The sequence below is a fragment of the Phasianus colchicus genome, chromosome 6 (genome assembly GCF_987193195.1).
Source record: "Phasianus colchicus chromosome 6, bPhaCol1.hap1.1, whole genome shotgun sequence".
Taxonomy (NCBI): domain Eukaryota; kingdom Metazoa; phylum Chordata; class Aves; order Galliformes; family Phasianidae; genus Phasianus; species Phasianus colchicus.
The window spans coordinates 8,033,397-8,060,524 of record NC_143441.1 but is presented as its reverse complement, the minus strand read 5'-3'; the positions used below and the strand labels follow the sequence as shown (position 1 = coordinate 8,060,524).

The 27,128-nt window shown below is 41.7% G+C and overlaps 1 protein-coding gene across 1 annotated transcript; it reads left to right on the top strand.

The window, feature by feature from the left end:
* The first annotated feature begins 7,379 nt into the window (after positions 1-7,379).
* On the top strand, positions 7,380-26,776 carry MLH1 (mutL homolog 1). The gene is made up of 19 exons (XM_031590428.2): positions 7,380-7,671; positions 8,197-8,287; positions 9,245-9,343; positions 9,894-9,967; positions 10,969-11,041; positions 12,797-12,888; positions 14,115-14,157; positions 16,852-16,940; positions 17,917-18,029; positions 18,390-18,483; positions 19,551-19,704; positions 20,424-20,824; positions 21,510-21,655; positions 23,678-23,786; positions 23,897-23,960; positions 24,478-24,642; positions 25,334-25,426; positions 25,889-26,002; positions 26,410-26,776. Exons 1-19 carry the CDS (start codon positions 7,556-7,558, stop codon positions 26,575-26,577), a joined length of 2,298 nt encoding a protein of 765 aa, XP_031446288.2. The 5' UTR covers positions 7,380-7,555; the 3' UTR covers positions 26,578-26,776.
* The last annotated feature ends 352 nt before the right edge of the window (positions 26,777-27,128 follow it).

Sequence of the window (27,128 nt, the reverse complement as noted above, 5' to 3'; positions counted from 1 at the left end):
GAGGACACCTTCTGCCACCTATCCTCCAGGGCTATCCCACAGAGCCAGCATGAGCCCTCCACCCCAGGGGCACAGTGCAGCTGGCATGGCCACTGCTGCAGAACAGCAAGCATCCAGCCACCAGGGCCCCTACTTCAGCTCCATCCATGCAGGCTGCTTCCTCTGGCTGCCACTGCTTCTTCAGGCAGTGTCTAGAACTTTGCCTGGGTCTGTGGTTGCTGGCAAGATTTCTCCTTCATACTCCTTATAGAGAGATATACTCAGCCCTCTCTCACTCGTGTAAATGTCTGTTGTGTTAAATAGAAGAAGGAAGTGATGAAAAGGAAATTAGTTTTGTGTCCATTTCAGTTTGTCAAGGGAAGAGCCTCATCTTGCAAAAAGCCATGTCTTGCTTATATAGTTATATAGAAGAAATCAGATACATTCTGATTACCTTGACAAGTGAAAGGAATCACACAATTTAATGCCTGAGTACTACATACTCAAACATCTCACCAAGTTTTTCATAGTACTTTTAATTCTCCCGTGCTTATAAACCTATTTAACCATAGCACAGGCAGGCAACAAGTTCTGAATTACAAACTGGGGGTATTATTATCTAAAAGGCCCATAAGTCTCTGCAAAATGTGATGCAATTTTTCCGCAACTCTGCATGTGCCCCGGTCACCATGCTCTTCTGATTACATGAATCCTCTGAAAAATAGCCACGTCTGCAGCACGTGGGCTCCCTCTGAAAGAGCACGTCGTTATTTACCTTAGGGGTTTTTGTTTGTGTTTCCATTTGTCATTTGAAGCAAGGGCTTTGCAAAAGTGAAACTCAAAAGTGAAAATTGCCCTCAGCAGCCCATTTGCCCTCTACTCACACAAAAGCCTCTTTTTACTTCTTACAGTTTCCCCCTTCTTCCTCTCTTTCCCCTTCCTGCTCTCTTCACCAAGTCTGCCTTTTGCAACCCACCCTGTGCAGAGTACAGCACTGTAGATAAACCACATGCAAACCACATGTTATGTTTATTCAAATACTGGTGTCAACACCATCATCACAGCGATGCAAACGTCGGTGCATCCGAAATTCTGTATGTGCTCTCAGCTGGTTGAAGTCCATTGTGCTGCTGCTAATCTTACTTTCCATCACAGAAATTGAAATAGCCTGCAAATAGCGGTGATAAAAATTCCCTGGGCCCTTCCTAGTAATTGAATACAGTTACAGAAGTATTTAAATAGGATTTCTAAATTTTACAGCATACAGGTCACTGACTGGAGATGAAAGATATACCTCATTTTGATGTATTTAAATTTTATCTTAGAAAGTTCAGCAGTGTGATGTTGGCTTCCAGAGACAATTAGAGAGCTCTTGGGCCAAGACTCAGATATCCACCAAGAGCTAATTCCTCTACTACAGGAAAGGCACTGAAATCTTAGAATATGTATTTTGCCTAAGTGAAAGCAATTCTCCAGTGGTCAGGTTGGGTTTAGTTTACTATAGTTTATATTGACAACATGTAGCTTTTCTTTTTTTTTTTTTAATGGATTGCATAATCTGTTGTCCTGGAACAAATGAGAGGTACAAGAATCAAAACATGGAATGGTGCCAGAGTACCAGCCAAAAAACAGAAATCACGTGGTCATTACAGGAGTAGAGACTTGCTAGATAAGTTTAGCTATAAAAGAAAGAACAGAAAGACTAACTAATTGAAAACGAAGGAAGAGAAAGTTCACCCACATGGATTACACTAAGAGATTACATAAAAATAAAATCAAGCAGTCTCTAAGACAAAGAAGGAAATGACCTCCAAGAGCAGCACCAAGCTCCTCCCAGGGAAGAGCCTTGACACTCTTTGTGCGTGTGTGACACTCTTGTGTGTGTGTGTGTGTCATTCTGCAGCCTCCCTGTCTCAGCACAATGGGGCCTGTCCACATGGGAACCCAGAGGGACACTGCAGGAGGGAGCACAGTGCCAAAGAAAGAGGGCAGCTACTGGGAAAATTCTGCTGTGGAACTATATTAACTGTATCACTCAGACTTTCCTGCATTAATCTGGAGTACGAGCAGTAGGAGTATTGCTACCAGGCTAATGTTAATGCTATGTTGCATGTTGATTAGTCTGCCTTCAGCTTCTATAGCAGAATGATATGTTTTTTCAAAGAAATGCAACTCTGGATGTCTTAAGGTCCGTACAAACAAATGTTCCATATAAGCAAATAAACTGACAAAAAGATCTAACTTGGATTCAATCCAGTACATCCTACAGGGCATTAGGTCCTGCTCATATTTGCTCTAGGGACCCATAAAATGGACGTAACAGAAATTCCTTTCCTGACAGGCTGTGCACACAGAGTATGATAAGGAGAGAGAAATACCTGACATCTTGACTTCAAAGTTGTTCTGTCATCATGAGCCTCCAAAATCTGCTTTCCCTCAGAGCTCATAAAAATGCACCATAAACTAGGGGCAAAATCTTAATTGGGGCAATATTTCCTAGCAAACCACCTCTCCCTCCCTCCTTCCTTCCCTCCCTCTCCCCCTCCCTTTTTCTCCTTTTTCCCTCCCTCCCTCCTTCCTTCCTTCCTCCCTCGCTCTCCCCCTCTCTTCCTCCCTCCCTCTTCCTCTCCCCCTCTCCCCCTCTCCCCCTCTCCCTCCCTCCTTCCCTTCCCTTCCCTTCCCTTCCCTTCCCTTCCCTTCCCTTCCCTTCCCTTCCCTTCCCTTCCCTTCCCTTCCCTTCCCTTCCCTTCCCTTCCCTTCCCTTCCCTTCCCTTCCCTTCCCTTCCCTTCCCTTCCCTTCCCTTCCCTTCCCTTCCCTTCCCTTCCCTTCCCTTCCCTTCCCTTCCCTTCCCTTCCCTTCCCTTCCCTTCCCTTCCCTTCCCTTCCCTTGTTAACTTCAAACATTTAATTCTCTGCAAGTGTGTTTAGTAATACATAACAAGTCATCAGTAGCTGCAGTACTATTGTGTGGCTAGCTTTTCAGTACTGATATATAGTTAATCATTTTAACAGAAATTTTGCGTTAATATTTTAGCCTGTATCCTAAAGCTGCATGAAATCCTCTGCAAGACCAGTGGATCTGTATTCAGCAATGTGGAGAGTTAAAAAAACTGTCTTGATGTGCTGGACATTTGTCAAGACAAGCTGAAAAGAAACAGTACTGTGAATCAAGGTTATTCGGTTTGCATTCTTTCAGCTATCTCTTTCTAGCTAATTGGAGGCAGTTTTAAGAAGCTGTCATAAATGTTGCTGCTGCTTAGCAGTAAAAACTGTAAGGCTAAAAAATACAATTTTCCACTAAATAATAATTAAAGGGCAAATAAGAAGACATTTCCATAGGTTGGAATATCACCTATGAAGAGAGCTGTTTCTTGTATGAATTTGATAAAACTCTTGGCACATGGAAAAAAAAAAAGCCAACAAAAAACTGTGGAATGCTGCTGAGCTTGTTTCTCTCTTAGAAGGAAAAAACCCATGCTTTTTTTGCTAGAACTGTCTTCATGCTGCAGCTTCCTATTTTGCTTAGCCTGCAGCCTAAAATTCTACTAATTTTAACCTTTAACTTATTTGATCGAGTCATAACTTCAGCAGATCGACAATAATCTTTCAGCACGTTTTAAACAGAGGAGCAGTTTTGCAGATAGAGAAAAATCAGCCCCTTCCATATTTTTGCTGTAGTACTGCACTCCTCAGCCCTTCCTCAGACATAGCAGACCTCCGCCTTTTTGTGGCCTTGTGTTACACTGCGTAGTTCGGGGATCTTGTTTTGTAGAGAAGGTAGCATTGTGCCAACCAGGATCTTGTTTCCCCCATGCCATAATCCTGTGTTCAAATTATTTCTTAAACTGTTTTTACTGTTTCTTAATACTGTATTTTAATTGCTCAAGCCAGATAAAGCAGTGTTGATTTTAAATGGGTCAGTAACAAATTACTAGTAAATTAAAAACTGCTTTCTGCTCTTCTTAATGCACTTCAGTTGGATACTGTGCATGCTGCTGGGCAAAACTTGAAAATGTTATACAACATAGCAGATTAATCTTACCACAACAAAACAAAATGCACTTTATATTAAAAAATAAAAGAATTTTAAATCCATAGTATTTACTGGCACTAGGACAACCTCTCCTTAGCAGTGAGAAGGATTCTTGCTGTTCAGAGACAACAAACTGCTTTTTCTATCTTTTATTTTTAATTTCCTCTCAGAATCAGACTGAGAGGTTGATGTTTGCCTCCCAGTCTACCTGAGCCATGCTCTGCCCAGCAGAGGTGTGCCAGCCCAGTGCTGCCACCTGTGCCACTTCTTGTGTTGGGGGCCTCCGAGTCTTGGCTGCAGCTCTCACAGCCAGACCATCTTGTCAAGACCATACTTGCATAGGAAGCCCAGAATGATGCTGTCCTGCATGCATCTCCCACCACGCATCTACAGACATCCTCCTGATCTCTTGTTGGAGCCATCAGAGCAGGGATCTGAAGTCTCTTGGATGTTGATGGAAAAAGGCAGCCCAGAGCTCAGGTGGGAAGCTGTGCTCAGGAGCCAGGAGCACTGGCTCTGCAGGCCCCTGCTCACCCAGCAGGCCACAATCTGAGCATGCTGCAGGCTGCAGGACAGGACACTCGAGAAAACTGTCATCTGATCTCAGCGAGTATTGGGTGGTTTTATCTTGTGACCGCATACAGCACAATTCAGCTTTTCCTTTGCCCACCAGAGTGCACAGCTGTGGCAAAGCATATGGATACAGGGGAGTACATAAGCTGCATCATCCCAACTATGCCCACAGATGGGGCAGGTCCAGTCTGATGCCACCTCTACGGTGCCAGGCTGTGTAGTGGGCTGTGTAGAGATGAGGTCAGGAAGCTGCTCCTCTCACTGGCACTACAGTGGGCAGGCAGGGTTGCAAAGAGAAAGAGGCTGTGGTCACTCACTGTCCCAGGGGCAATGCCCTGGTCCATCAGCAACAAACTCTCCTGGCTCCTGCTCCCCATCAGATGCCCTGGGTTGACGTACCTGTAACACTCACCTCCACTGCTACGAGTGCACCCCATGGGGCCCCAGCTCCCTGAGCCAGGCAGGGGCAGGGAAATGCTGGTGATGCTGTGGGATGGGCACCAAGAACTGCTGTTGGCATTCCTACAGCATAACTCAACCAAGGCCTCATTCAGTGCTCCAAGACTCACAGCTGTGTTCAACGGGAGTCCAGGAATGGATTCACACTGGACTCTGCTGGTGCCTGAATGTATAAAGCAAGGGTGAGTGAAATCACGGTCACCTATCGCTGACTTACACTTACAACCCCTTGGTCAGTGACCTCACAGCCCTCTGATGCATGTATTCAGGCACTGGCCTGGGCCTCCATCACTCTCCAACATTCAGTGATTTTCCTTTGTAATGATGATACATTTGGGAAAATAAAAACTGCAGGTTTACTATCTCCACACTAATCCATCTTCTGTGAACTGTTTCCACTTTCTGAAACTTCTTTGAGATACACATTTTTTTCTGGTCCTGGTTTGGATGCAATACAAATTGGTGACAATCTCTATTTCAGGGCTGCTTTTTGCAGGCTGTTTGCTCACACTTTCCTCTGCAACTTACTCTAGGGGACCTGCTTCAGCAGAGCTTGGACTGGAGGATCTTCCTATGACTCTGAGATCTTCTTGATTTTCTACTGGATTTTTTTTTTTTTTTCCCTGTTTTAATTAGATTAGCCTCTGTGTCTCCCAGGGAAAAACTAACTACACATCTGTGTAACTATGGCACTTTTTAAGTTTCTTATGTTCTGATTGGAAGAAGTAGAGCACAATGTATGCTGTAACTTGTTTTTAGAAATACCACATATTTTAGCAGTATATTTTAGAAATATTGTTGTATTACATGATTAATTCTTGCTTGCAAAATTGCAGTAGCTTTTAGATGTTGCAAATACTATGGATGTAGTACTATAGACTAGAAAACATGCTGTAAGGCTATTCCGTTTTGATAAGAGACCCTCTGCAAAAGAAACACAATAAGGAAAGCCAGGGCCTCCACACAAGGCCAAATTGTCTCACTCTGGGATTAGGCTGGGATGCAACAGACAGGCGTCAAGATACTCCCCTCTATCCTCCTTATCTTCTGCACCCCAGCATGTATCATTAAAAGATGGGTTGCCAAACTTATCTCTATTCAAGGACAAGCAGATGTCCAGAAATAATGGCTGAGTGCTGAGTGAGGAGATGTTACAATTTCAGAACTATAGATTACTTACAATAGGCATTTCCCTACTGAGCATGTGTCAATGAAGAAAGTTCGTGTAGAGGACAAGCAAGGAAGATCATTGGATGAAGTAGAAGACTGTTGGTTGGACTGTCACGATGCTAGAAGGATGCTAGATGGTAGAAGAGACCATGGAATAGAAGATTGAAGACCTCATAAATCACTAGCTGAGATATATGTTAATTGTCTCACGTGTAATTGATGAACATGCACTATCTGTAGAAATATACTGGACTCTGAATCATGTGATCTTTGAAGCGATTATGATGGAATTATCCCCAGTACTGCTGGCACTGCTAATAAAGAATACCTGATTTAGCAGTAACAGAAGTTTGCTGTTAAGTTCCTATGCATCAATTTCTTTGATTCAGTTCCTAAGGAACAAATATTTGCCTTCTTTGCATTCACACTCTCTTCTTTGTCATTTAAAAAAAAAAAAAAGTAGGATTCCAGTCATCATTTTTCATTAATTCTTTGCCACTTCTGAGCCATGGCATCAAAACACACCGGTTAAGTCTTCCTAAAATGTTCAAAATGAAACCAGGATTATCTGCTTTTGATTTCGCTTCAGTAACAACGAATTTGTCTGTTTCTCATCCTCCCAGCAAAACACCCAAGGACAAGCCAAAGCAGCCCGTTTCTATGGCCATACATCACGTACGTCTCTATCAGGCTTTCAGGTAATTATTTTTAGCGACTGATCTGTGACCGATTGGTGCCAGCACGGCCGTAGGGCACCAGCAGCAGCGCTGGCCGCCAGCGGGAGGCGCTGAGGGACGGACGAGGGCGTGCTTTGATGGATACGTGCTGCCAAGCAGCAGTAAGCTTCGACACGCGTGTGCTGCTTCCAGGAAGGCACTGTAAGGTATCGTTCATAGCGCTGCTTACTGGAGCTAACTCTTTTCCAATCTAAGCGACTACTATGGGTCTGTGGAGGATGGCACCACGAACAAACCCCGCACGCATCACCAGCCCCATCATGGCTGCCACACCCCCACAGCCCGCTGTCACGGCGCCTCCTCCACAGCGCCCCCGACACTCGGCGGCGCCCAGTGGCAGCTAGAAGCCCCGCCTCCGTCGCACCTCTCCTCCAATCGCTTTTCGACCTCTTCTCTCTTCTTGCCGCGGTCGGGAAGGCGGACGATTGATGGACATTCGTTTCGTCCAATCGCAGAGCTCCGCGGCGCCGTGTGGGTGGTGCGGGGCAGCGCTGTTGTTTGGCGCGAGAGAGCAGTGCGGGGCTGTCTGGCTCCGCGGCCGCTCGCCCCTCGCAGCGGGCGAACTTGCGCTGCGTCCCGCACCTTCGCGGGCCGGGCTCCTGCCATGGCTCTGGTAGCTGGCGTCATCCGGCGGCTGGATGAGGCCGTGGTGAACCGCATCGCGGCCGGCGAGGTCATCCAGAGGCCGGCAAACGCCATTAAGGAGATGATAGAGAACTGGTAAGCTCCTGCGCCCCGCTGGGGGGACGCGCGGCGGCTGTGGGCACGGCTGTGGCACGGCTGTGGCACGGCTGGCCGCTGTGGCGTGCTGCCTGGCGGCGAGGGGAGCTGCAGCTACTGCTGGGATGCTCCGGCCGTACGGCTGCGCCCAGCCGAGGGGCGGCAGGAGATAACGCTTGTGCTGAACGCCTGGAGGGACGGCTCGCCCCAGAAGGATTCCCTGGACGGGGCTTGGCTCAGTTTGCTGCTGTGTTGGATGTGAATCGTTTCCTCTGAGCGCCAGGTGAAAGGTCTGTCGAGGATACAAGTTGTGGAATTTCACAGTTTCACCTGCACGTCCCTTGGTACGGCAGCTGCACGGTTCTTGGACTCCTCCAGGGATGGTGATTCCAACACCTCCCTGGGCAGCCTGTGCCACTGCGCCACCACTCTTGGAGAAGGAGTATTCCCTAATGTCCAACGTGAAATACACATATTTATTCTCTAGAATTGCTGTTCTGTAATGTGCTTTATTGGTTTCTGCAGTTTGGATGCTAAATCTACAAGTATCCAGGTGGTAGTCAAGGAAGGTGGTCTGAAGCTCATCCAGGTCCAAGATAACGGCTGTGGTATCAGGGTGAGTAAAGCTTAAAACAGATCACAGAATCACAGAATCGTAGGGGTTGGAAGGGACCTCCAGAGATCATTGAGTCCAACCCCCCTGCCAAAGCAGGTTCCCTACACCAGGTCACACAGGTAGGCGTCCAGGCGGGTCTTGAACATCTCCAGAGAAGGAGACTCCACAACCTCCCTGGGCAGCCTGTTCCAGTGCTCCGTCACCCTCACCGTAAAGAAGTTCTTGCGCACATTTGTGCAGAACTTCCTGTGCTCCAGTTTTCGGCCATTTCCCCTTGTCCTGTCTCCACATACCGCTGAAAAGAGTCTGGCCTCGCCACTCTGCCCCCAACACCTTAGATATTTATAGACCTGGATCAGGTCTCCTCTCAGTCTTCTCTTCTCAAGGCTAAACAGACCCAGCTCACTCAGCCTTTCCTCATAGGAGAGACACTCCAGGCCCTTCACCATCTTTGTGGCTCTCCGCTGGACTCTTTCCAAGAGGTCCCTGTCTTTTTTGTACTGGGGAGCCCAGAACTGGACACAGTACTCCAGATGAGGCCTTACCAGGGCAGAGTAGAGGGGGAGGATCACCTCCCTTGACCAGCTGGCCACGCTCTTTTTAATGCACCCCAGAATGCCGTTGGCCCTCTTGACCACAAGGGCACACTGCTGGCTCATGGCCAGCCTGTCGTCCACCAGGACACCCAGATGGCTGTGCACTGATATTTTACACATAATGCCTCTTAGAACTTAATTCAGTTTGTAAATATTTATGCTCTTGAGTAGACACAAAAATAATTGGAGGTGCTTAAGGCTGGGTTGGATGGGGCCCTGTGCAGCTTGACCTGGTGACAGCCCTGCCCATAGCTGCAGGTTGGCACTGGGTGGGCTTTAAGGTCCTGCCCAGCCTAAGCCAGTCTATGATTTTTATGAAACAGAAAGCAACTGTTACAATTCTTTTGTCTCTTTCACACAGAAGGAAGATCTGCACATCGTTTGTGAGAGATTTACTACCAGTAAACTGCAGAAATTTGAAGACTTGGCTAGTATTTCAACGTATGGTTTTAGGGGTGAGGTAAGCTCTTCATCAAGGTTTTGAAATTGTTCACTGTTCATAGTTATCCTTTTGTACTGCTGTTCATGTAACTTCTCATTCTGAACACACTCTACAGAAGGTTCTGTTTTCTGAGAGTCTGTCTTGTGAATACAATCAAGATATATTTCCATGTCTAAATGGGTTCCTAGGGAGAGGTATATATTCTTGTTTTCTGGAGTAAGAAAACTTTTAATTTAGGCAAGGCCTTCTTGTCACATGTTGCTTCAGGAGTCTGCAGGTGAAAGACCATGAAAAACTTGACAGAATGGTAAATCCTTGATGACAGACATTGGACTAAATACAATAATTAAAGGCAGAAGAATGTCCCGGATAAAAGTCAGTTTTTTGGGTTTCCCTAAACCCACATTCATGAGAGCTCTACTGACCTGCTATTTTCTTGTGCAAGTTTTTATTAGTTACTTGCAAGTAGTGTATAAAAACCTTGTGATGTTCTTTAAAGTGTTTAGACTTGTTTAGTTACCAATGATCTCTAGACCAAAGTTTAAAAAGATGCTTTTTCTTTCTCTAGGCATTGGCTAGCATCAGTCATGTTGCCCATGTTACAGTAACAACTAAAACAGCTGATGCAAAGTGTGCATACAGGTAAGCTAGTTATTATCCAAGTAACTTATGCTGTAGGTGATAATGAACAGATTCTCTTTACTGTGCTTGGTGGTGGTGGGGATGGATACTGAAGGAATATTTTGTTTCTAGAATAGTTATAAACAAGGCCCAGAAACAGAAAACATATCAGAAAACATAGCTTGAGTAATTTCTGTTCCAGAATGTAAAGATGAACTTTACCTAACAGTGCAGTTTAAAAGTGGAGGGGATCTTAAAAGGCACTGAACTTCAGCAGCTAATGTAGGGTAAATTTGTCTTTTTCTCATTTTGGGATAAAATATATGTACACAGTCAGCATTTCTTGCAAATTTCCAAAGTCTTTGAGCACAGGAGTTTGCTTCATGTTGCCTGATCAAAGGAATTTTGAGTACTCTCCTCAAAACTCAAACTCAAATATGAGTAAAAATATTTCTATTAATTTTTTTTTTTTTAAATGAGGTATGTAGAGTCTGTGAAATGTCAAATAAGGAAAAAAAAAAGAGTGTCCTTTGAAATTCTAGTCTATATAATCTGCTGAAATAACTGAATGGATCAGAAATCATTTATGCTAAAATCCTTTTATGGACAGCAAAGAAACACACCTTATATGTAAAGTCAAGAATGTCTTAACAGTATAACTCAAGTATAAACTTTAGGGGGAGATTATTATGAGTACAGGTCTAAATATTAAAGAGACTAAAGGACAATAATCCTACTATTACAGGAAAGTCTGAGTAGTGCAATTTCAAAACACATATCCTTTTATCTGGTACTTTTTCTGTTATTCTCACTTTCCTGCTTCTCCTGTGTGTACAAAGGTTATTGAGGACTACTTTCCTCTAGCAGGAAGTGGGGTGTTGCAGTTAATCCCCAGCAAACCAAGTTCTCTACTGGTAGGACTATGATGATGACAGGGTTTCTGTCCACTTATATCTTTTTTAGTTTTTTTTTTTTTCCCCTACCTCTATTAACTGTTGGACAACTTTTTATTTTCTGCTTAGAGCTTCTTACAGTGATGGAAAAATCAAAGCCCCCCCAAAACCCTGTGCTGGAAACCAAGGGACACAAATCATGGTAGGTTGGTTGGTTGATTTGTTTTTGCACATTCTCCTATTGTTCCCAGGTCTTTATATCACCTATTGTTATGTGTTGCATTGCAAGGTATATGACAGCATCACTTAGAATATGTTTGAAATGTTTTTTTGTGTGCCTTGATTGCAACAGCTGTTTCAATATTTATTTGCATTTCATTAAAACATTTTAGTTGGAGAATCCAGTGCTATCTGCAATGGAAGAAATGCAACTTTCAATGGAAAGCAGATGTTTATGGGGTTGTGGTGTTAGTTTAGAAACAACAAAGAACTTAAACATTGCATTTTATTAGGTGAAACTAAGCAAATAAGAAAACACTGAACATTGATCCTTTATAATGGGCCCTTCATGCTAGGCTGCGTAGGGATGGAGTCAGGAAAGCCAGGGCACAGCTTGATGCCAAAAAGAACAAGAAAGGCTTCTACAGGTTCCTCAGCCAGAAAAGGAAGGTCCAGGAGAGTTTACCCTCCTCTAGTGAGTGACCCAGGCAGGCTGGTGATAACGGACAAGGAGAAAGCTGAGGTACTTAACTTTTTTGCCTTGGTCTTCCCTGATATCTGCTTGCCACACAGGCCTCAAATGTTTGGTTTGCTAAGAGGGGACTGGGGAAGCAATATTCCTCCTGCTGTAAGCGAAGGTCAGGTTCACAACTACCTGAGGAACTTGAACATCAACCAATTTATGTGGGTCCCAATGAGATGCATCCCAGAGTCCTCAGGGAATTGGCTCAAGTAGTTGCCATGCCACACTCTATGATACTTGAAAAGTTGTAGCAATCAGGTGAATTCCATTGTGACTGGAAAAAAAGGTTACATCCTACCTGTTTTTAAGAAGTGTAAAAAGGATGACCTCAGAACTACTGACCTATGAGATTCATCTCATCTCCAAGGTCTTGCAGCTGGGTTGAGGGAATTCCAATTATCAATAAAAGCTGAAGGATGAAAGGATTGAGCGCAGCCCTTCTGAAAAAGACCTGGAGGACTGGTGGATGAGAAGCTGGACATGAGGCAGCAGCGTGCCCTCACAGCCCAGGAAGCCAACTGTGTCCTGGGCTGCATCAAAAGAAGTGTGGCCAGCAAGTTGAGGGAGGTGATCCTGTCCCTCTACTCTGTGCTGGTGAGGCTTCACCTGGAGTACTGCATCCAGACATTGGATAGATGCAGACCTGTTGGAGTGCATCCAGGGAAGGGCTACAAAAGTGATCCACAGAATGGAACACCTCTCATACAAGGACAGACCGAGAGAGCTGGGGCTGTTCAGCCTGGAGAAGAGAAGGCTGTGAGGTGATCTGATAGTGGCCTTTCAGTATCTAAAGGGGAGCTATAGGACAGGAGGGGACTGACTCTTTAGCATGGTCTATGGTGATAGAACAAGGGGAAATGGTTTCAAGCTCAAAGATGGAAAATTTAGGTTAGATATAAGGAAAAAATATTTTACATTGAGGGTGGAGGGCACTAGAACAGGTTGCCCAGTGATGTGGATGGTGCCCCATACCTGAAGACTTTCAAGGTGAGGCTGGATCAGGCCCTAGACAATCTGATTTAGCTGTGGTGTCCCTGTTCGTTGCAGGGGAGTTGGAAGGGACCTCTGAAGGCTATCAATTCCAACTCCAAAGATTGTATGATTCTATAAACTAAAATGTTGTCAGAAAATTTTGTTCTATTTTTTCAGAAAGTAGTTTAATTATATAGTGATTTTTTTTTAATGGTCTTTAATTTTGACCTTTGTCTCTTGTAGGTTGAAGATCTTTTTTACAATGTAAATACAAGGAGGAAAGCTTTAAAAAATCCGAGTGAAGAGTATGCAAAAATACTAGAAGTTGTTGGCAGGTAAACTGAAATAAGCAGCTCTAATTCCTTTTGCCATGAAGAACATGGTTTTTCAGAGAGATTAGTGTATACGATATTGTGATGTTGTTACTGTTTTTTTTTGTTTGTTTTTGTTTTTTTTTTAGTGATGGAGAAAATTTAGATGATGAAAAACTATAGTCAATTCAAGTGTATTATTACCTAGAATCCCAGCAAACAAATAGTGATAGACTTGAATAAGTGAACTTCGAATAAACTTGACTTGAAAAGAATCCAAGTAAAAACTGAAAAACTGAATGTGAAAAAGCTGAATGGCAATTTGACTTCTTATAAATGTACATATCACTTTAGCTACCAGATGTAATGTTTCCTTATTGGGTTCCTTTTCTGTATCTGATATGTGCAGAGGTTTGTAAGCAGGACCTATGCAATTTAACCACATAAAACCGCTTTGCACTCTCAGTAAAAACAAAAGATAACAAAGAATAGCAGGGCACTGTGTTAAGTTTTAGCTCTCTCCCTGAACAAGCTACTTAGTCTTCACTGTGAAGGAACACTTCAGCCAGGAAGTTAAGAGGCAGATCTCACTGTTATGTGGAGTGGGCTGATCTGAAGTCTTGCTGAGTTTGTCTTCCAACTCAGCCTTCTATGATGGAATGATGGCATCAGTGCACAAAGGAAAGGCAACAACTGATGTCACCTATGTGAACTTGTGGAAAGCCTTTGACATTAAGCCAGGGTTATGCAGCTGATGTGTATTGTAACTTGGCCTTGGATAAAAGGCAGCTGAACTGTCCAGGTACGGTGGAAGCCAGCCATTTCTCAACCCTTTCTTCATACAGATTGAGAGTTGATTCTCTTAAGAGAAAAGCTAAATGTTCTCAGTACTAAAACTATGTATTGAAACTGAACTAACAAGATCTGTGTAAGTTAATTAGGTTTGTTGTTATTTTTAATGTTTTTTTTTAATTATTATTTTAGTTTTTCTTGAGAAATAAACTAAGCTGATTTTTTTTTTTCCCCTCCCACATGGTTACAGTTATAAACAGATCAAATTTTCTTAATATCTGTTAGATCTACAAAAAGTTTAGTTCGGCTCAAGTTGCATTACTGTCTAGCAGGGAATGATTTTTGGACCTGTTACTAGCTGCTTTTTCAGCATTCACAAGCAGGAGCCCTTCATTCATTTTTCTTTCATGTACTGCAGTCTTATGCTGGCTTTTTTTTTTTTTTTTTTTTTTCCTCAGGTATGCCATCCATAACTCAGGTATCAGCTTTTCAGTTAAAAAGGTATGTAAATAAAGGCCTTATAATTTCACCATATACATATCTGGTCAAGTTTTTATATATATTTTTCTATCACACACACATAGATATGAAAGCAACAGAATAGTTGTATTGCCTCTTTTGCAGAGGGAGTAGCATATGGAGCTTTCCCTTGTACTGAAATGTTGAAGTGTACTTTGTTGCAGTTGAGTAGAAATCACTTCAGCAAACAGTAAAGAAAACAATGTATTTCTCAGGTGTTTGGTGTTTTCTGTGTGGTCAATGTTTCATTTGTTTTAGCTTTATTATAGAATCATAGAACGACTTTGGTTGGAAGGGATCTCAGAAGATCATCTAGTTCCAACCTCCCTGCTGTAGGCAAAGCTGCAAGCCATCAGCTTCTTGAGGCAGCCTATGTCAGTGCCTTGCCACCCTCATGAACAATTTTTTTCTTATATCTAATATTAAACATATCTTTTTTTTTTAGTATAAAGCCATTCCCCCTTTTCTTATCAGTACAGTCCCTGCTAGAGTCCCTTGCCTCCTTTCCTGTCAGCCTCCATTAGGTACTGGAAGGCCATTCTCAGGTCTTGCCAGAGCTGAACAACTCCAGCCTGTTTTCATAAGAAAAATGACTCAGCCCTCTGAGCATCCTCATGGCCTCCTCTGGATCTGCTCCAACAGGTCCATATCTTGCTTATGTTGGCGGCCCCTGAGCTGAATGCAGTGCAGGTGGGGTCCTGAGAACAGAGCAGGAAGGGAGAATTGCCTCCTTTGCCCTGCTGGTCATGCTACTTTTGAAGCAGCCCAACCAGGATACAGTTGGTTTTCTGGATTGCAAGTGCACACAGCATGTTGAGTTTCTTTCTCATCAACTGATGCCCCCATGCCCTGCTTACAGCTGCTCTTAATCCATTCTCTGCCCAGCCTGTATTTGTGCTTGAGATTGCCCTGTTGTAGGGGCAGGACTGTGCACATAGCCTTGTTGAACTTCATGAGTTTTGCACAGACCCACACCTTGAGCCTGTCTAAGTCCCTCAGTGTGGCATCACTTTCTTTCTGCATGTTGACTTCACCACATAGCTCAGTGTTGTTGGCAAACTTGATAAAGGTGCACTCAATCCCACTGTCCATGTTGCTGACAAAGATGTTAAAGAATGTCAGATCCAATATCAACCCCTGAAGGACATCACTTGTCACTGGTCTCTACCTGATCATTGTGCTGTTGATCACAACTCCTTGAGTGCAACCATCCAAACAATTCCTTATCCACTGAATGGTCCATCCATCAGATCCTTGTCCATCCAGTGTGGAGACAAAGATTTGTGAGATAGTGTCAAATGCATTGCATTTGAAGTCCAAATAAATAATGTCAGTTCTTCCCTTTTCCATCAGTGCTGCAATACTGTCAAAGAAGGTCAATATATTTTTTCAGTTACAATCTGCCCTCAGCAAAGTCATGCTGGCTGTCACCAATGACCTGTTTTCCATGTGTCTTACCTTAGTTTCCAGAAGGATCTGCTCCATGATCTTGCCAATCACAGACTGGCTGGTAGTTCTCCAGGTCTTGCTTTTTTTCTGTTTTTAGAGAAAACAGGGGTTCTGTTTTTCCCTTTTCTGATCACAGAGAACTTGACTGGACTGCCATAACTACTCCAATATGATGAGTAGTGGCTTAGCAACTTTATCTACCAGTTCCCTCAGAACCTTTGGATGCATCTCGTCAGGTCTCATGGATCTGTGCACCTTCAGGTTCCTTAGATGGCTTCAGACCTAATTTACTACATGGGCAGTTTATTATTCTGCCAGTCCCTCCTTTGCTATCTGTGACTTGGGCAACATGGCTAGAGCACTTGAGTGAAGAATGAGGGGAAAAAAAAATCTTTGAGTACCTCAGCCTCCTCCATATCCCGTGTAACCATGACTCCTTCTGGACAGAGCCCATGTTTTGTTCCTCTTATCACCAGTGTATAGAAGCTTTTCTTAGTGCCCTCAATGTCCTTGATCAGATGCAATTGTTTTCCTAATCTAATCCTAACTTTCCTAACCTGATACCTGCCTGCTTGGACAAATCCTCTGCATTCCTCACAGGCATGCTTCCACCTCTGTAGGCTTCCTTTTTGTGTTTGAGTTTGTCCAGGAGCTCTTAGTTCATCCATCTGTCCACCAGGGCTCCTGGTATTTTTGCTTCCTCTCTGTTGAGATGCATAGCTCCTGAGCTTGGAGGAAATGATCTTTGAATATTAACCAGCTTTCTTGGGGCCCCTCTTCCTTCCATGGTTTTATCCTATGTACTCTACAACACAGGTCCCCAAAGAGGCTCAAGTCTGTCAAAGTGAGCTTGCAGTATACCTTTCTAAGGATTCTGAAGTCCATTATTTATGAGCTGTTTCAGCCTTTTTTTAAAATCTGATTACTAATAACTGTGTGAAATAGAATTGTGTAAAGTAACATGATGTTCTTGACACTTATTTCTAGAACTGCCTATGTTCTTCAGTTCCAAAGATAAAGTATTAGCCTGAGTAGCTCTGATGTGGTCTAGCAAATTCTGCAGTGCCACTTAACATTTATTGCTTTTCTAAACACAAATAAGTAAATGATATAAAACATCCAATGACACTTCATCATTTGTTAGAAATATTATTGCTAAGTTTCACGTGTTTATGAAACTTCAGACAGAAGTGTGAATTGACTCATAGTCCTTTCTGATCTCTTCAGCAAGGTGATACTGTGTCAGATGTTAGAACTTTAGCAAATGCTACGACGGTGGACAACATTAGGTCCATCTTTGGAAATGCTGTTAGCAGGTATGTTGATGTCATGTACTAGAACACTTCATGTCCAAATGAAACATCTCCCTCTTTCTTCTCTTTTAAAGAACACAGGCTGTGCTAACTCTTCCTTTTCTTCCTTTAAAGTGAATTACAGAGAGTGACGATTGCAGTAATTTAAAAAAACCCAAAAACTTCCCTGTTTTGCAGGCTTTTTAAAAATTTATTTTAAACTGTATGAAATGAAAAAGGAAGTTGTAGTTACTCCTTCACTGGAAGGGAACAATCTGCTTGTAATTTTTATGTGCTAAACCAAAAAGACCAAGCTGTACCTGTTTTCTCTACAAGTTTCTATCCTTTTCTTACACCTTACCTCTTCATACTTCAGTTTGCTATTTGATAGATTTCAGTCCTTAATTTTTTTTTTGTGAAGTCTTATGTATTAAAATTTTGACAAAAGCTTCATTGGCTGAGGCTAGGTAAACCAGCCAGAAAAGCTGAAAACAAAACCACTCCTCTATTTGCTGCTTAAGGTAAAATTCTATCTTCATTTAGCTGAGAAAAATTGATAGCACACATCTGGGGAATGCATTTCAGATCTCCCTAGGCATCAGTTTGATTCAATTACTAAAACCACAGTATACATGTAAGGAATTAGATGTCTAACACATGAAAACACCTTTAGGTTCAGTATTTATTTACCATGTACTAGTTTTTCTCTACTTCCAATGCTTGTTTGATGCAGCTTTTCCTTTCCACTACCCTGAAGAAGGAAAGAAAACAAAAAGAGAAAGGAAATGCCAGCTGCATTTTCTTATTTGTGAGGTTAAATAATTTTATAGCTCAGCAAAGAATGTTTGAAGTCTCAAATAATTCAAATGTTATCCTTAACCATGACATAACTACAGTACAGAACAGTATGTTGCTACTTGTGAGGGCTGTTTGAAATTTGCATTAATGGAAGAATACATTTTGTGTGTGTGTGTATGTGTTTCTGTCAAACTGTCAATAGGGAACTCATAGAAGTGGGCTGTGAAGATGCAAATCTGGCCTTCAAAATGAAAGGCTACATCACGAATGCCAACTACTCTGTGAAGAAATGTATATTTTTACTCTTCATAAACCGTAAGTTAAAAAAAATAAAAAGCAACTTGTTGTACAGTCATGCTGCTTACGTAATAATCAGTAGAGCACAGCTTCCTGACAAATTGCAAAAACCTGAGTATGAACATTTTTCAAAGATGTCAAAGAATTAATATTAACTGTAGATCTTAAGGTGTTTTGCAATTCTTAATGTGGGTCATGCTTTGCACTGAAAGTACTAGAGAGCAGCTCACACTATAGTAACTGAAGCTTGTAGAAAATCAAGGTTATGCATGCCATTTGAAGACGCAAAACTTGAAGAATTGGTTTGAAGGATTAGCTAGGCACCATCTAATCTATTTCAGTGGCATTCTTTGATAATAGCATTTGGTTCTGTTTCAGATCGGCTGGTAGAGTCAACTGCTCTGCGGAAAGCCATAGAGACTGTGTATGCTGCTTATTTGCCAAAAAGTACTCATCCATTCCTATATTTAAGGTAAAGTAATAGGAAGAAGTAGTCTGACAATACTGCAGCACACTTGAAATCTTGGGACAATGACCAAGAATCACTGAAGCTATAGGAGAAGGCAACAGGGAAACTCAAGGAAAATACTTCAAAGGAATTAAGGAGTTCTCCTCCAACAAGGTGACAAGGCTGGTTGCCCAGCTGAAGTGCCTCAACATCAATGCACACAGCTTGGGAAAAGCAGGAGGAGTCGGAAGTCACTGTGGTACTAGAAAACTGTGATGTACTTGCTGTTACTGAAACCTGGTGGGATGATTCCTGTGACTAGAATGTGGCTATTGGCAGCTATGAGCTGTTCAGAAGGGACAGATGAGAAAGGAGGGCAAGAACGATTACCCTCTACATCAAGAAAGGAATAAAGTGAGAAGAGCTGTCCCTGAAGAATGGCCATGAGCCAGTCAAAAGCCTATGGGTGAGAGTTGAGACTGAGGCAACAACGGGAGCCCTGTGGCTGATGTCTACTACAGGCTGCCTGATCAAGCAGAGCCTGCTGATGAAACCTTCTTCCTCCAGCTACAGGAGGCACCATGATCACAAGCTCTTGTCCTGCTGTGGGACTCAACCACCCTGACATCTGCTGGAGAAGTAGCATGGCAAGCTGTAGGCAATTCAGGAGGCTTCTGGAATGCATCAAGGTTAACTTCTTAAGCCAAGTAATAGAAAGCCCCACTAGGAGAATGCAGTACTGGACCTGTTTTTCACTAATACAAATGAACTGACTGGTGACCTCAGGATATAAACTATATGTCTAAAAACATTTTAGTAGTCCAGTGGAGAGATTGATTTAAGGTTATTTAAAACCTTAAATATTTAAGGTTATATTATATCTCAGCAAGCTGACTTGGCTGAGATCAGAATAGAGTTTTAATACACCAAACAAAACTGACTGTAGTGTAACTTGAAGTTTCAGGATCATTATGGTTTCTTTCCCTGGGGTGATTGGTGCCTGGTTTGATAGATTTTATACTGAACCAATCTGTACCCTCTCTGCCATCCATGGGTAACTTTATGTTAACTTCTTTTAAAATGTTTTCCAGCCTGGAAATAGCCCCTAAAAATGTAGATGTGAATGTGCACCCTACAAAACATGAGGTCCACTTCCTTCATGAAGACAGCATTCTAGAGCGTGTGCAACAACATGTAGAAAGCAAGCTGTTGGGTTCTAATTCTTCAAGGATGTACTTTACTCAGGTGAGGATACATGTTTCAGATAATCACAGCCCTGTACAAAGTACTTTAACAGTAGTGGATGTATTATTTGCTTTCTTCAAAAGCACAAGCTAGGCTGGTCATCAGCGTTATACTGGTAGCTTGAGATCTTTAATGTTTCGGGGATGAAATTGCCTTAATATACCAATGATAATAATGTGGCAGTGAACTTACTGGATAAGAAGTGCATGAAAATATCTTGAACAGATACTTAGCAAAGTTATTTCATCTTTTTCATTTTGCAGGTATATTACTCTCCAAACTTGGTCAGCTTTTGTTCTGCCCTTTTCACAAGAAACATGAGACTGAGGAAACTGTGTGTTTGATGACACTGAATTTAACCCAACTGGAAAAATAGCAGGAAAAATGTCCTAATCTCTTTTTAAATAGAGGATAGTATAAAAATTATAACTGTGATCTTTTTCAAAAAAGTTTTCACTGTGCTTTTTTTACATTAAAGATTTTGCATTTCAGACAAGGGAATGCTAACTGATGATTTCTGTAGTTGCCATGATGACATTCATGTTATGTGAATAGCAAGTACAAGGCTGGTGGTTGTCTAAGCAGTTGAGATGGTTTCTGTGGGGTTTGGAAGTTACTTGCTTTCAAGAAGATGCTGTGAGAAACATAAAAGATCTTTGTGTTGTCTGTGTGCTCTTGCTTACGATTGATCTCTCTTCTTTCTCGATATCATAATGAAGACATTGCTTCCAGGGGCCGAATGTTCCTCCAGTGAGGTGGTAAAATCAGCAGCAAGCTCTTCTACAGCTACAAAAGGAACCAGTGATAAAGTTTACGCGCACCAAATGGTCCGCACTGATTCCCGAGAGCAGAAGTTGGATGCTTTTCTTCAGCTAGTGAACAACCCCCTGAGTACAGGCCCAACTGAGGAGACAACAGGGGTTAATGTGGGACCTCCGGAGGGCACATCAGGAAGCCAGCAGGACTGTCCTGTTAGGCCACAGGATGCTGAAATGGAAGATGTGAGTGAGCTTCTTGAAACAACTGATTTAATTGAAATGGCTGATGTTCAGCAGGATGCAGTGATGCCTGGAGGGCTGAGTAAGAGCGGACACTTGTCTCCTGAGAAAGCACTTCCTCGGTAAGTCTCATCTTTCCTGAGGTCCTACCTGTTCATTTCATGGCATCAGCCTGAATTCGAAGGTTTTTCTCATTTCTTTGGACTTCTGCTTTCAGAAGAATGTTTTGGCTTTTTCTCTAGAGTAACTTCTTACAGTCTTTTAATGAGAAATCCAATTTCATATGTGAACTGTAAATTACATAAACCTGTTCCAGTTGTCACAAGTTTCTGTGCATGCTGCAAGGCAGGAAACAGTATAAATGATGATACACTCTTTACTTCAGAGATCATATCAGTCTGCCTCACTTCACGGGTTCACCCTTTTGTGGTATGATGGAAAAATAGCAACTACATCACAGCATTTTGCAGCTGTTACCCTAGTAAAGATAAAAACCCTGTAGTGTTTTACAGCTCCCTTGGGGGCTGTTCTGAGAGGCCAGAATCTTCTGAGGGAATTTGGTTAGTTTTTTCCCTACTATTGCAGAGGAATTAGAGTGGAAAAGGTAATCAGAAATAATTATCCTTTTTCTAATGAATTATGCCTAGGAAGAAAAGTAAAACAGTATTTCTTTCTGGGAAATTGAGGAAACTTCCTGCTTTGCTTCATAATGTAGACTGTGTGAATTCAGCATCCCATCTGTTTGACTGTGCTTTGCTTAAGTGATAGAAAAGTAGGACATCTTTCCTCTTTGTTTCTGTATTGCAGAAAGAGACCAAGGGAAGACACAGACATACAAATGGAAGAAGACACCAGGAAGGAAATGACTGCTGCCTGCACCCCTAAAAGAAGAATTATCAATTTGACCAGCGTGCTGACTCTTCAGGAGGAAATTAGCAGCCAGGCACATGAAAGTAAGCGAATGTTTTGTTTTTCAGGTTTGTTGTACCAGATAAAGATGGTTGTTTGGACTACTAAGGGGGAAAAAGTTAAAAAGGTGTCCCAGATTCTTTAGAACATTTTAAATAGGTTGTAAATCTCAAATTGCATCATAACTAATGCCATAATATCACAGCTTGAAAAACTGAGTTAATTAGTAATTTTCAAGCAAATCTAAGTTACAATATTATTATAAGAAAATTGGCTTAGTTGCATGACTTCAAAATAGATTCAGAAGGAGAACATAATAATGGGACAGGCTTGATAATTGTATTTTTTTTCTATTTGGATCTGTCCTATGTATATAAGGGGAGTTTACAAGATACTGGTGAAAGTTTGGAAAAAGATGAAAGGTTTGCTGTTCTTCCTAAGGTTGTTCCCTCTTTACTCCTTCAGTTCCTTTAAGAGTTGCATAATGACATTGAGTCACACAGTGCTGTATTATTCAGTTAGTCTAAATGTCGGGAATCTTTTCTGTGTTGTTTTGTTGTTGAAATTACTGTGATTTTTCTGCTAGCAAGAAAACTGGTGAGCAAGAAACAGCAAGAAATTACTGGTGAGCAGCTCTACAGCTAACATGGCAAAACTAGCAGACTTCTGAAATAAATAACTTGTTTTTTAAAAAAATCAAAAGATCAGGATTTTTAGTAAGCATGTACTGACACTACTTGTGCTCTAGATGTTTTGCAGTAGGATGGTAATTCTGAGCTGGTAGTTTCATAGTTGACTGTCACAGTTTAAATACTGAAATCACATAGTTGTAGTCCTGTGCTGTAAAATTCTCCTTAAACTTTGTGGCAGAACTTGTGCAGCTGCTCAAGGTTGTCTTATCTCCACACATGTGAGAAATTCTTTTCCTGCAATATTACAGTATTCTGGAAAAAGTAACAGTAGGATTTGTTAGCGTAGGCTTTGCATTTTACATGTGATTTTGCTGTGATTGCAATGTTGTGCTTCTATAACCAAGTTTCTTCTGCAGGTTGTAGTGACGTTTGCAGAATGCCTAAAATGAACATGGAAACTGGACTTGTCATACTTATGTTTTTAAATACAAGAGAAGGCCAGAAACTTATTGAGGGGGAGAAGGAAAGGATTATAGACCTAACCTACTGCATTTCCAGAATGCAGTCTGACAGCATTAGATTTTGTTGCAACTTTGTTCTGCATCTAGAAAGATGCTAGGAGACCAGTGCAGGGCCACAAAGATGATAAAGGGCCTGGAGCATCTCGTGTATGAGGAAAGGCTGAGTAACATGGGTCTGTTCAGCCTGGGGAAAGAAAGACAGGGAGGGAGTGGGGATGGGGATCTGATTAATGTTTATAAATATCCATAGGGAGGTGGGAGGCAAATGGATGAGGCAGGCTCTTCTCAGTAGTGACAGGACAAGGAGCAATGGCCTAAAACTTGAACATAGGAAGTTCCACACAAACATGTGGAAGAACTTCTTTACCATAAGGGTGATGGAACACTGGAACGGGCTGCCCAGAGACGCTGTCGAGTCTCCTTCCATGGAGACATTAAAGATGCATCTGGATGCCTACCTGTGCCACCTGTTGTAGGGAACCTGCTTAAGCAGTGGGTTGAGTTCAATGATCTCTTGACGTCCCTTCAAATCCCTTCCCTTCTGTGTGATCTGCTGTGTTGTTTTTCTGGTTTTGGTGTATTGTTTTTTTCTCCCCCTGCCTGTATTCCCTTACTAACCTCCTGTGGCTGAAGCAACTTGAGAAAGTCAAGTCAAAAGGAGAAACTCTTAAAAATTTGCATTTGCAGATTAACTCATAACCTTTCTCATTTATGCTTTAACATTGAGTATATGCATATGCAAATAATTAAGATTTCAAAATGAATTGTAGCATTGCAGGCCTATATTAGAAGCTGTAGCATAGCAATGACCAAACAGTAACCAGACTTTAAAAGTCACAGATGACTCAGCTGAATAAATTCGGGCACACTTTTTCTCTTATTGTTTTCTTCCTTTTCCTCTCTTCAATTTCAGGTCTTCAGGAGATGCTCCGTGATCACTCATTTGTTGGCTGTGTCAGCCCTCAGTGGGCTCTGGTGCAGCATCGAACAAAACTGTATCTTCTCAATACAACTAAACTCAGGTAACAAAGCTGTTGTTTCCAACATGATCTATGCTTTTTCCCCTCTTAATTAGGATACCTTGGAGATGCACGATTGCGTTCACATAACAAATGTTTGTGTTTTAATTTAGCCAAGAACTCTTCTACCAGATACTTATTTATGACTTTGCAAACTTTGGCGTTCTAAGACTCTCTGTAAGTATACTTTACATTATATCATATGTAAGATTATTTACAGTAACCCTGTCCTTTCAAATAACATATGTTTATAGGTTCTTTTTTGTTCACTGTAGGAGTGATGTGCTGTTTCCTTTACAGTAATACAGAGTGGGAAACCTGTAATTTTGTAGCTGCAGCTGTAGATTGTGATCCTTGCTGCTTGTTGTGCTTCTGACTCTTCACCAGGCTTTGCTCATACATCAGTACAAATAATTGTAACGTACTTTCTGTGCTGATCAGATATACTACTGAATGACAGTGCTTATCCCGTGACTATCACAACACTTTGCAGGATTGTGAACTTCGTGGAGTTTTTTCACAAATAAATCCACACTTTTTAGACTAGTTGATGAGCTAATGTACTCTGCAGGCTAGAAGCTGTATATTTAGCTCACATTTCATGTGAAGGAAGAATGTCTTTTTTTTTTTTTTTTTTTAAGGGTGGGAGCAGTGGACTGATGGTTAACAACATTTCTGCTGCTTCTACTTCTAGGAGCCAGCTCCTTTATATGAGCTTGCAATGCTTGCTTTAGAGGACCCAGAGAGTGGCTGGACAGAAGAAGATGGCCCAAAAGAAGGCCTTGCTGAGTACATAGTTGAGTTTCTGAAAAAGAAGACTGAAATGTTGAAAGATTATTTCTCTCTTGAAATTGATGAGGTGACTGCTGCTATTACTCTTCACACTAAATAATGCTATGTTTTGGCATCTGGTAATAGCAATAGTTTGCTTGCAGTGCTTACTATCAGCAAGAGCTAGCTCTGGTAAGACTTGGGTGGTTTACCCCTTTCATTAAAAATGCTCAGGACTTATGCTGCTTTTAAAGGAGGGCTACGCAAAGTTTAATTATATTAATTATCAAATAAAATGCTTGAGTCATTGTTTCAGTAACTAGCCTGTGGCTTTCCTGTCCAACAAGGTGTGCAACCTAACTTTAGCTGAGGATGAGCTACAGGATCTCCCTCGCTTCTGTTATTTGTGCGTGGCCTACGGCATCTTTTATTCTGTACAAAACTGAACAGCTTTAGCAAATGTGTCATATAACCTTGACTTCTCACCTCGTATTCTCAGTGGAAATAGGATCAGCATAGTCAGTGGGTAGAGGAGGGAGCTCAGTTGAGGTCTCCCAGAGGTGAAAGCTCTTAACTGAGGCATTGTAAGTTAAACATCACCAACAACTCTTTTCCTGCAATGGCTACTTGGTATTGGGCTTCAAAAACTTGCAACTTCAGATATCCCCTAACACTCAGCAAGTTCAGCAAGGAGCAGCCTTAAAATAGATAACAGTTCCAGTGCATCCACTGCAAGAACAACCATATTTTTTACTGAAGCAGTAGCACTGCCTTTGCAGGAAGGAAACCTTACTGGATTACCACTTCTGATAGACAACTACATTCCCCTGCTGGAGGGACTACCGATGTTTGTCCTTCGGTTGGCCACTGAGGTATGTTTTTGTAAGTTAGTTAAAAAAAACTTAGTTCCTAAGTTTTTTTAACTTAGGAAATAATGAAGTGAATCAAGTGAATTAATGATAAGCTGCAAAGGAGGGGCTGAAATAGATTAAATGCACTGTTACATACTCCAGGCACTCTTGCAATAGTTGCTGATTAATTGGACTTTGCCTCTACATTCATAACTACTAATTGAGTATGTTTTGATTTGAATTGCCTTCATTTTTACTCATTTCTGTTCAGTGCCTTCACCTTACCAGCACAAAAATGGCCAAAGCACTATTCTGTATTGTAGGGAACCTGCTTTAGCAGTGGGGTTCGACTCTATGATAACTAGAGTTCCCTTATAATTCTGTGCTTTTGTGATTTTTATTTTTCCCCCCCTTATCAGGAATTGTTACCAAGTCTCTGGCCAGTTATCCAGATTTTATTAAATTACTTCTTTCTTCTAACAGGTAAACTGGGATGAAGAGAAGGAATGCTTTGAAAGCCTAAGTAAAGAACTGTCTATGTTCTACTCCATTAGAAAACAATATATAATAGATGAAACCAACCTGACAAGCTCTCAGGTACCATAATATGTTACTACTTATGTAACAAGCATTAACAAGACAAACTCTATTTTTTTTCTCCCCCAAACTACAGACGAAATGCAGTATACTTCATATATACACTTAGCCTCAGGTTGGAAAGTGTTTTTTTAACCTGTTAAGCTACAGTAAGCTTCTAGAGGTGGATGCATATAAACCTAAAATGTAGTTTGCTTATGTGTAAGTATCTGTTTAATCATTCAGTTAAGCTAGCCAGTTCAAGTGACACCACTCAAATGGATTTTTCAGAGCTTAAAATTAACTTTGCAGTACAGAATGTACTTGATTACTAGCAGAATTTGAGTCTCAGTAGTCTGACAAAGTTGAAGTGCTCTCTGTTAGTGAAATAACTTCAATTTGTTTATCCTTTCTGTTCCATGTTTCAGAATGAGGATTCTGACTCTGGTTCACCACCATGGAAATGGACAGTGGAGCATGTAGTTTACAAAGCCTTCAGGACTTATCTTTTACCTCCTAAACACTTCACAGATGATGGCAACATTTTGCAGCTTGCTAACCTGCCTGACCTGTATAAAGTTTTTGAGAGATGCTAAGCAAGAAATTATTTGTATAGATTTGTGCATATGTAAAAAAACTTGTTACATTCTGTTATATTTAGATAAAGTAGGGGAGGTGGTGGGAAGGGAAGAGAGGATTTAATGACAGCAAATAGATGTTATATTTTTTCTTCAGTTTAACAGAGAATAAAAAGAATCGATTATGTTCCTAAAATAAAAAATAAGATTTCATCTATGGACTGTGCATCAAGTTTCCTTGAGAAGAGAAGCTAACTTGAGCTGAAGCTAACTGAAGTGCAGGTGCTTTTACATGGCTTGAGCCCCGAAGGCAAGATTATCAACTTCCTTCCTTTTGTTTTGATGATGCAGGTACTGTCAAACAACAGTCTTTCATGAACATCAACTTAAAGCACATGCAGTAACTTTTTAGTACAGGACTAGCTGATGTGGTATTTCAGAACTCTTCAAATAAGGGGGATCACTTGCCTTTATCGAGGAGTCTGGAAGTGGAAACAGGAATTTGGTGCAAGGTAGCAAGTAAGTTTGCAAACATTAAATCTGCTTCAAAGAAGAGCTGCACTTGATAA

Coding starts and splice junctions, on each gene's coding strand:
- MLH1 (XM_031590428.2), top strand. CDS start 7,556: ATGGCTCTGGTAGCTGGCGTCATCCGGCGGCTGGATGAGGCCGTGGTG. Junction 9,968..10,968: donor GATGCAAAGTGTGCATACAG/GTAAGCTAGTTA, acceptor TTTTCTGCTTAG/AGCTTCTTACAGTGATGGAA. Junction 12,889..14,114: donor ATACTAGAAGTTGTTGGCAG/GTAAACTGAAAT, acceptor TTTTTTCCTCAG/GTATGCCATCCATAACTCAG.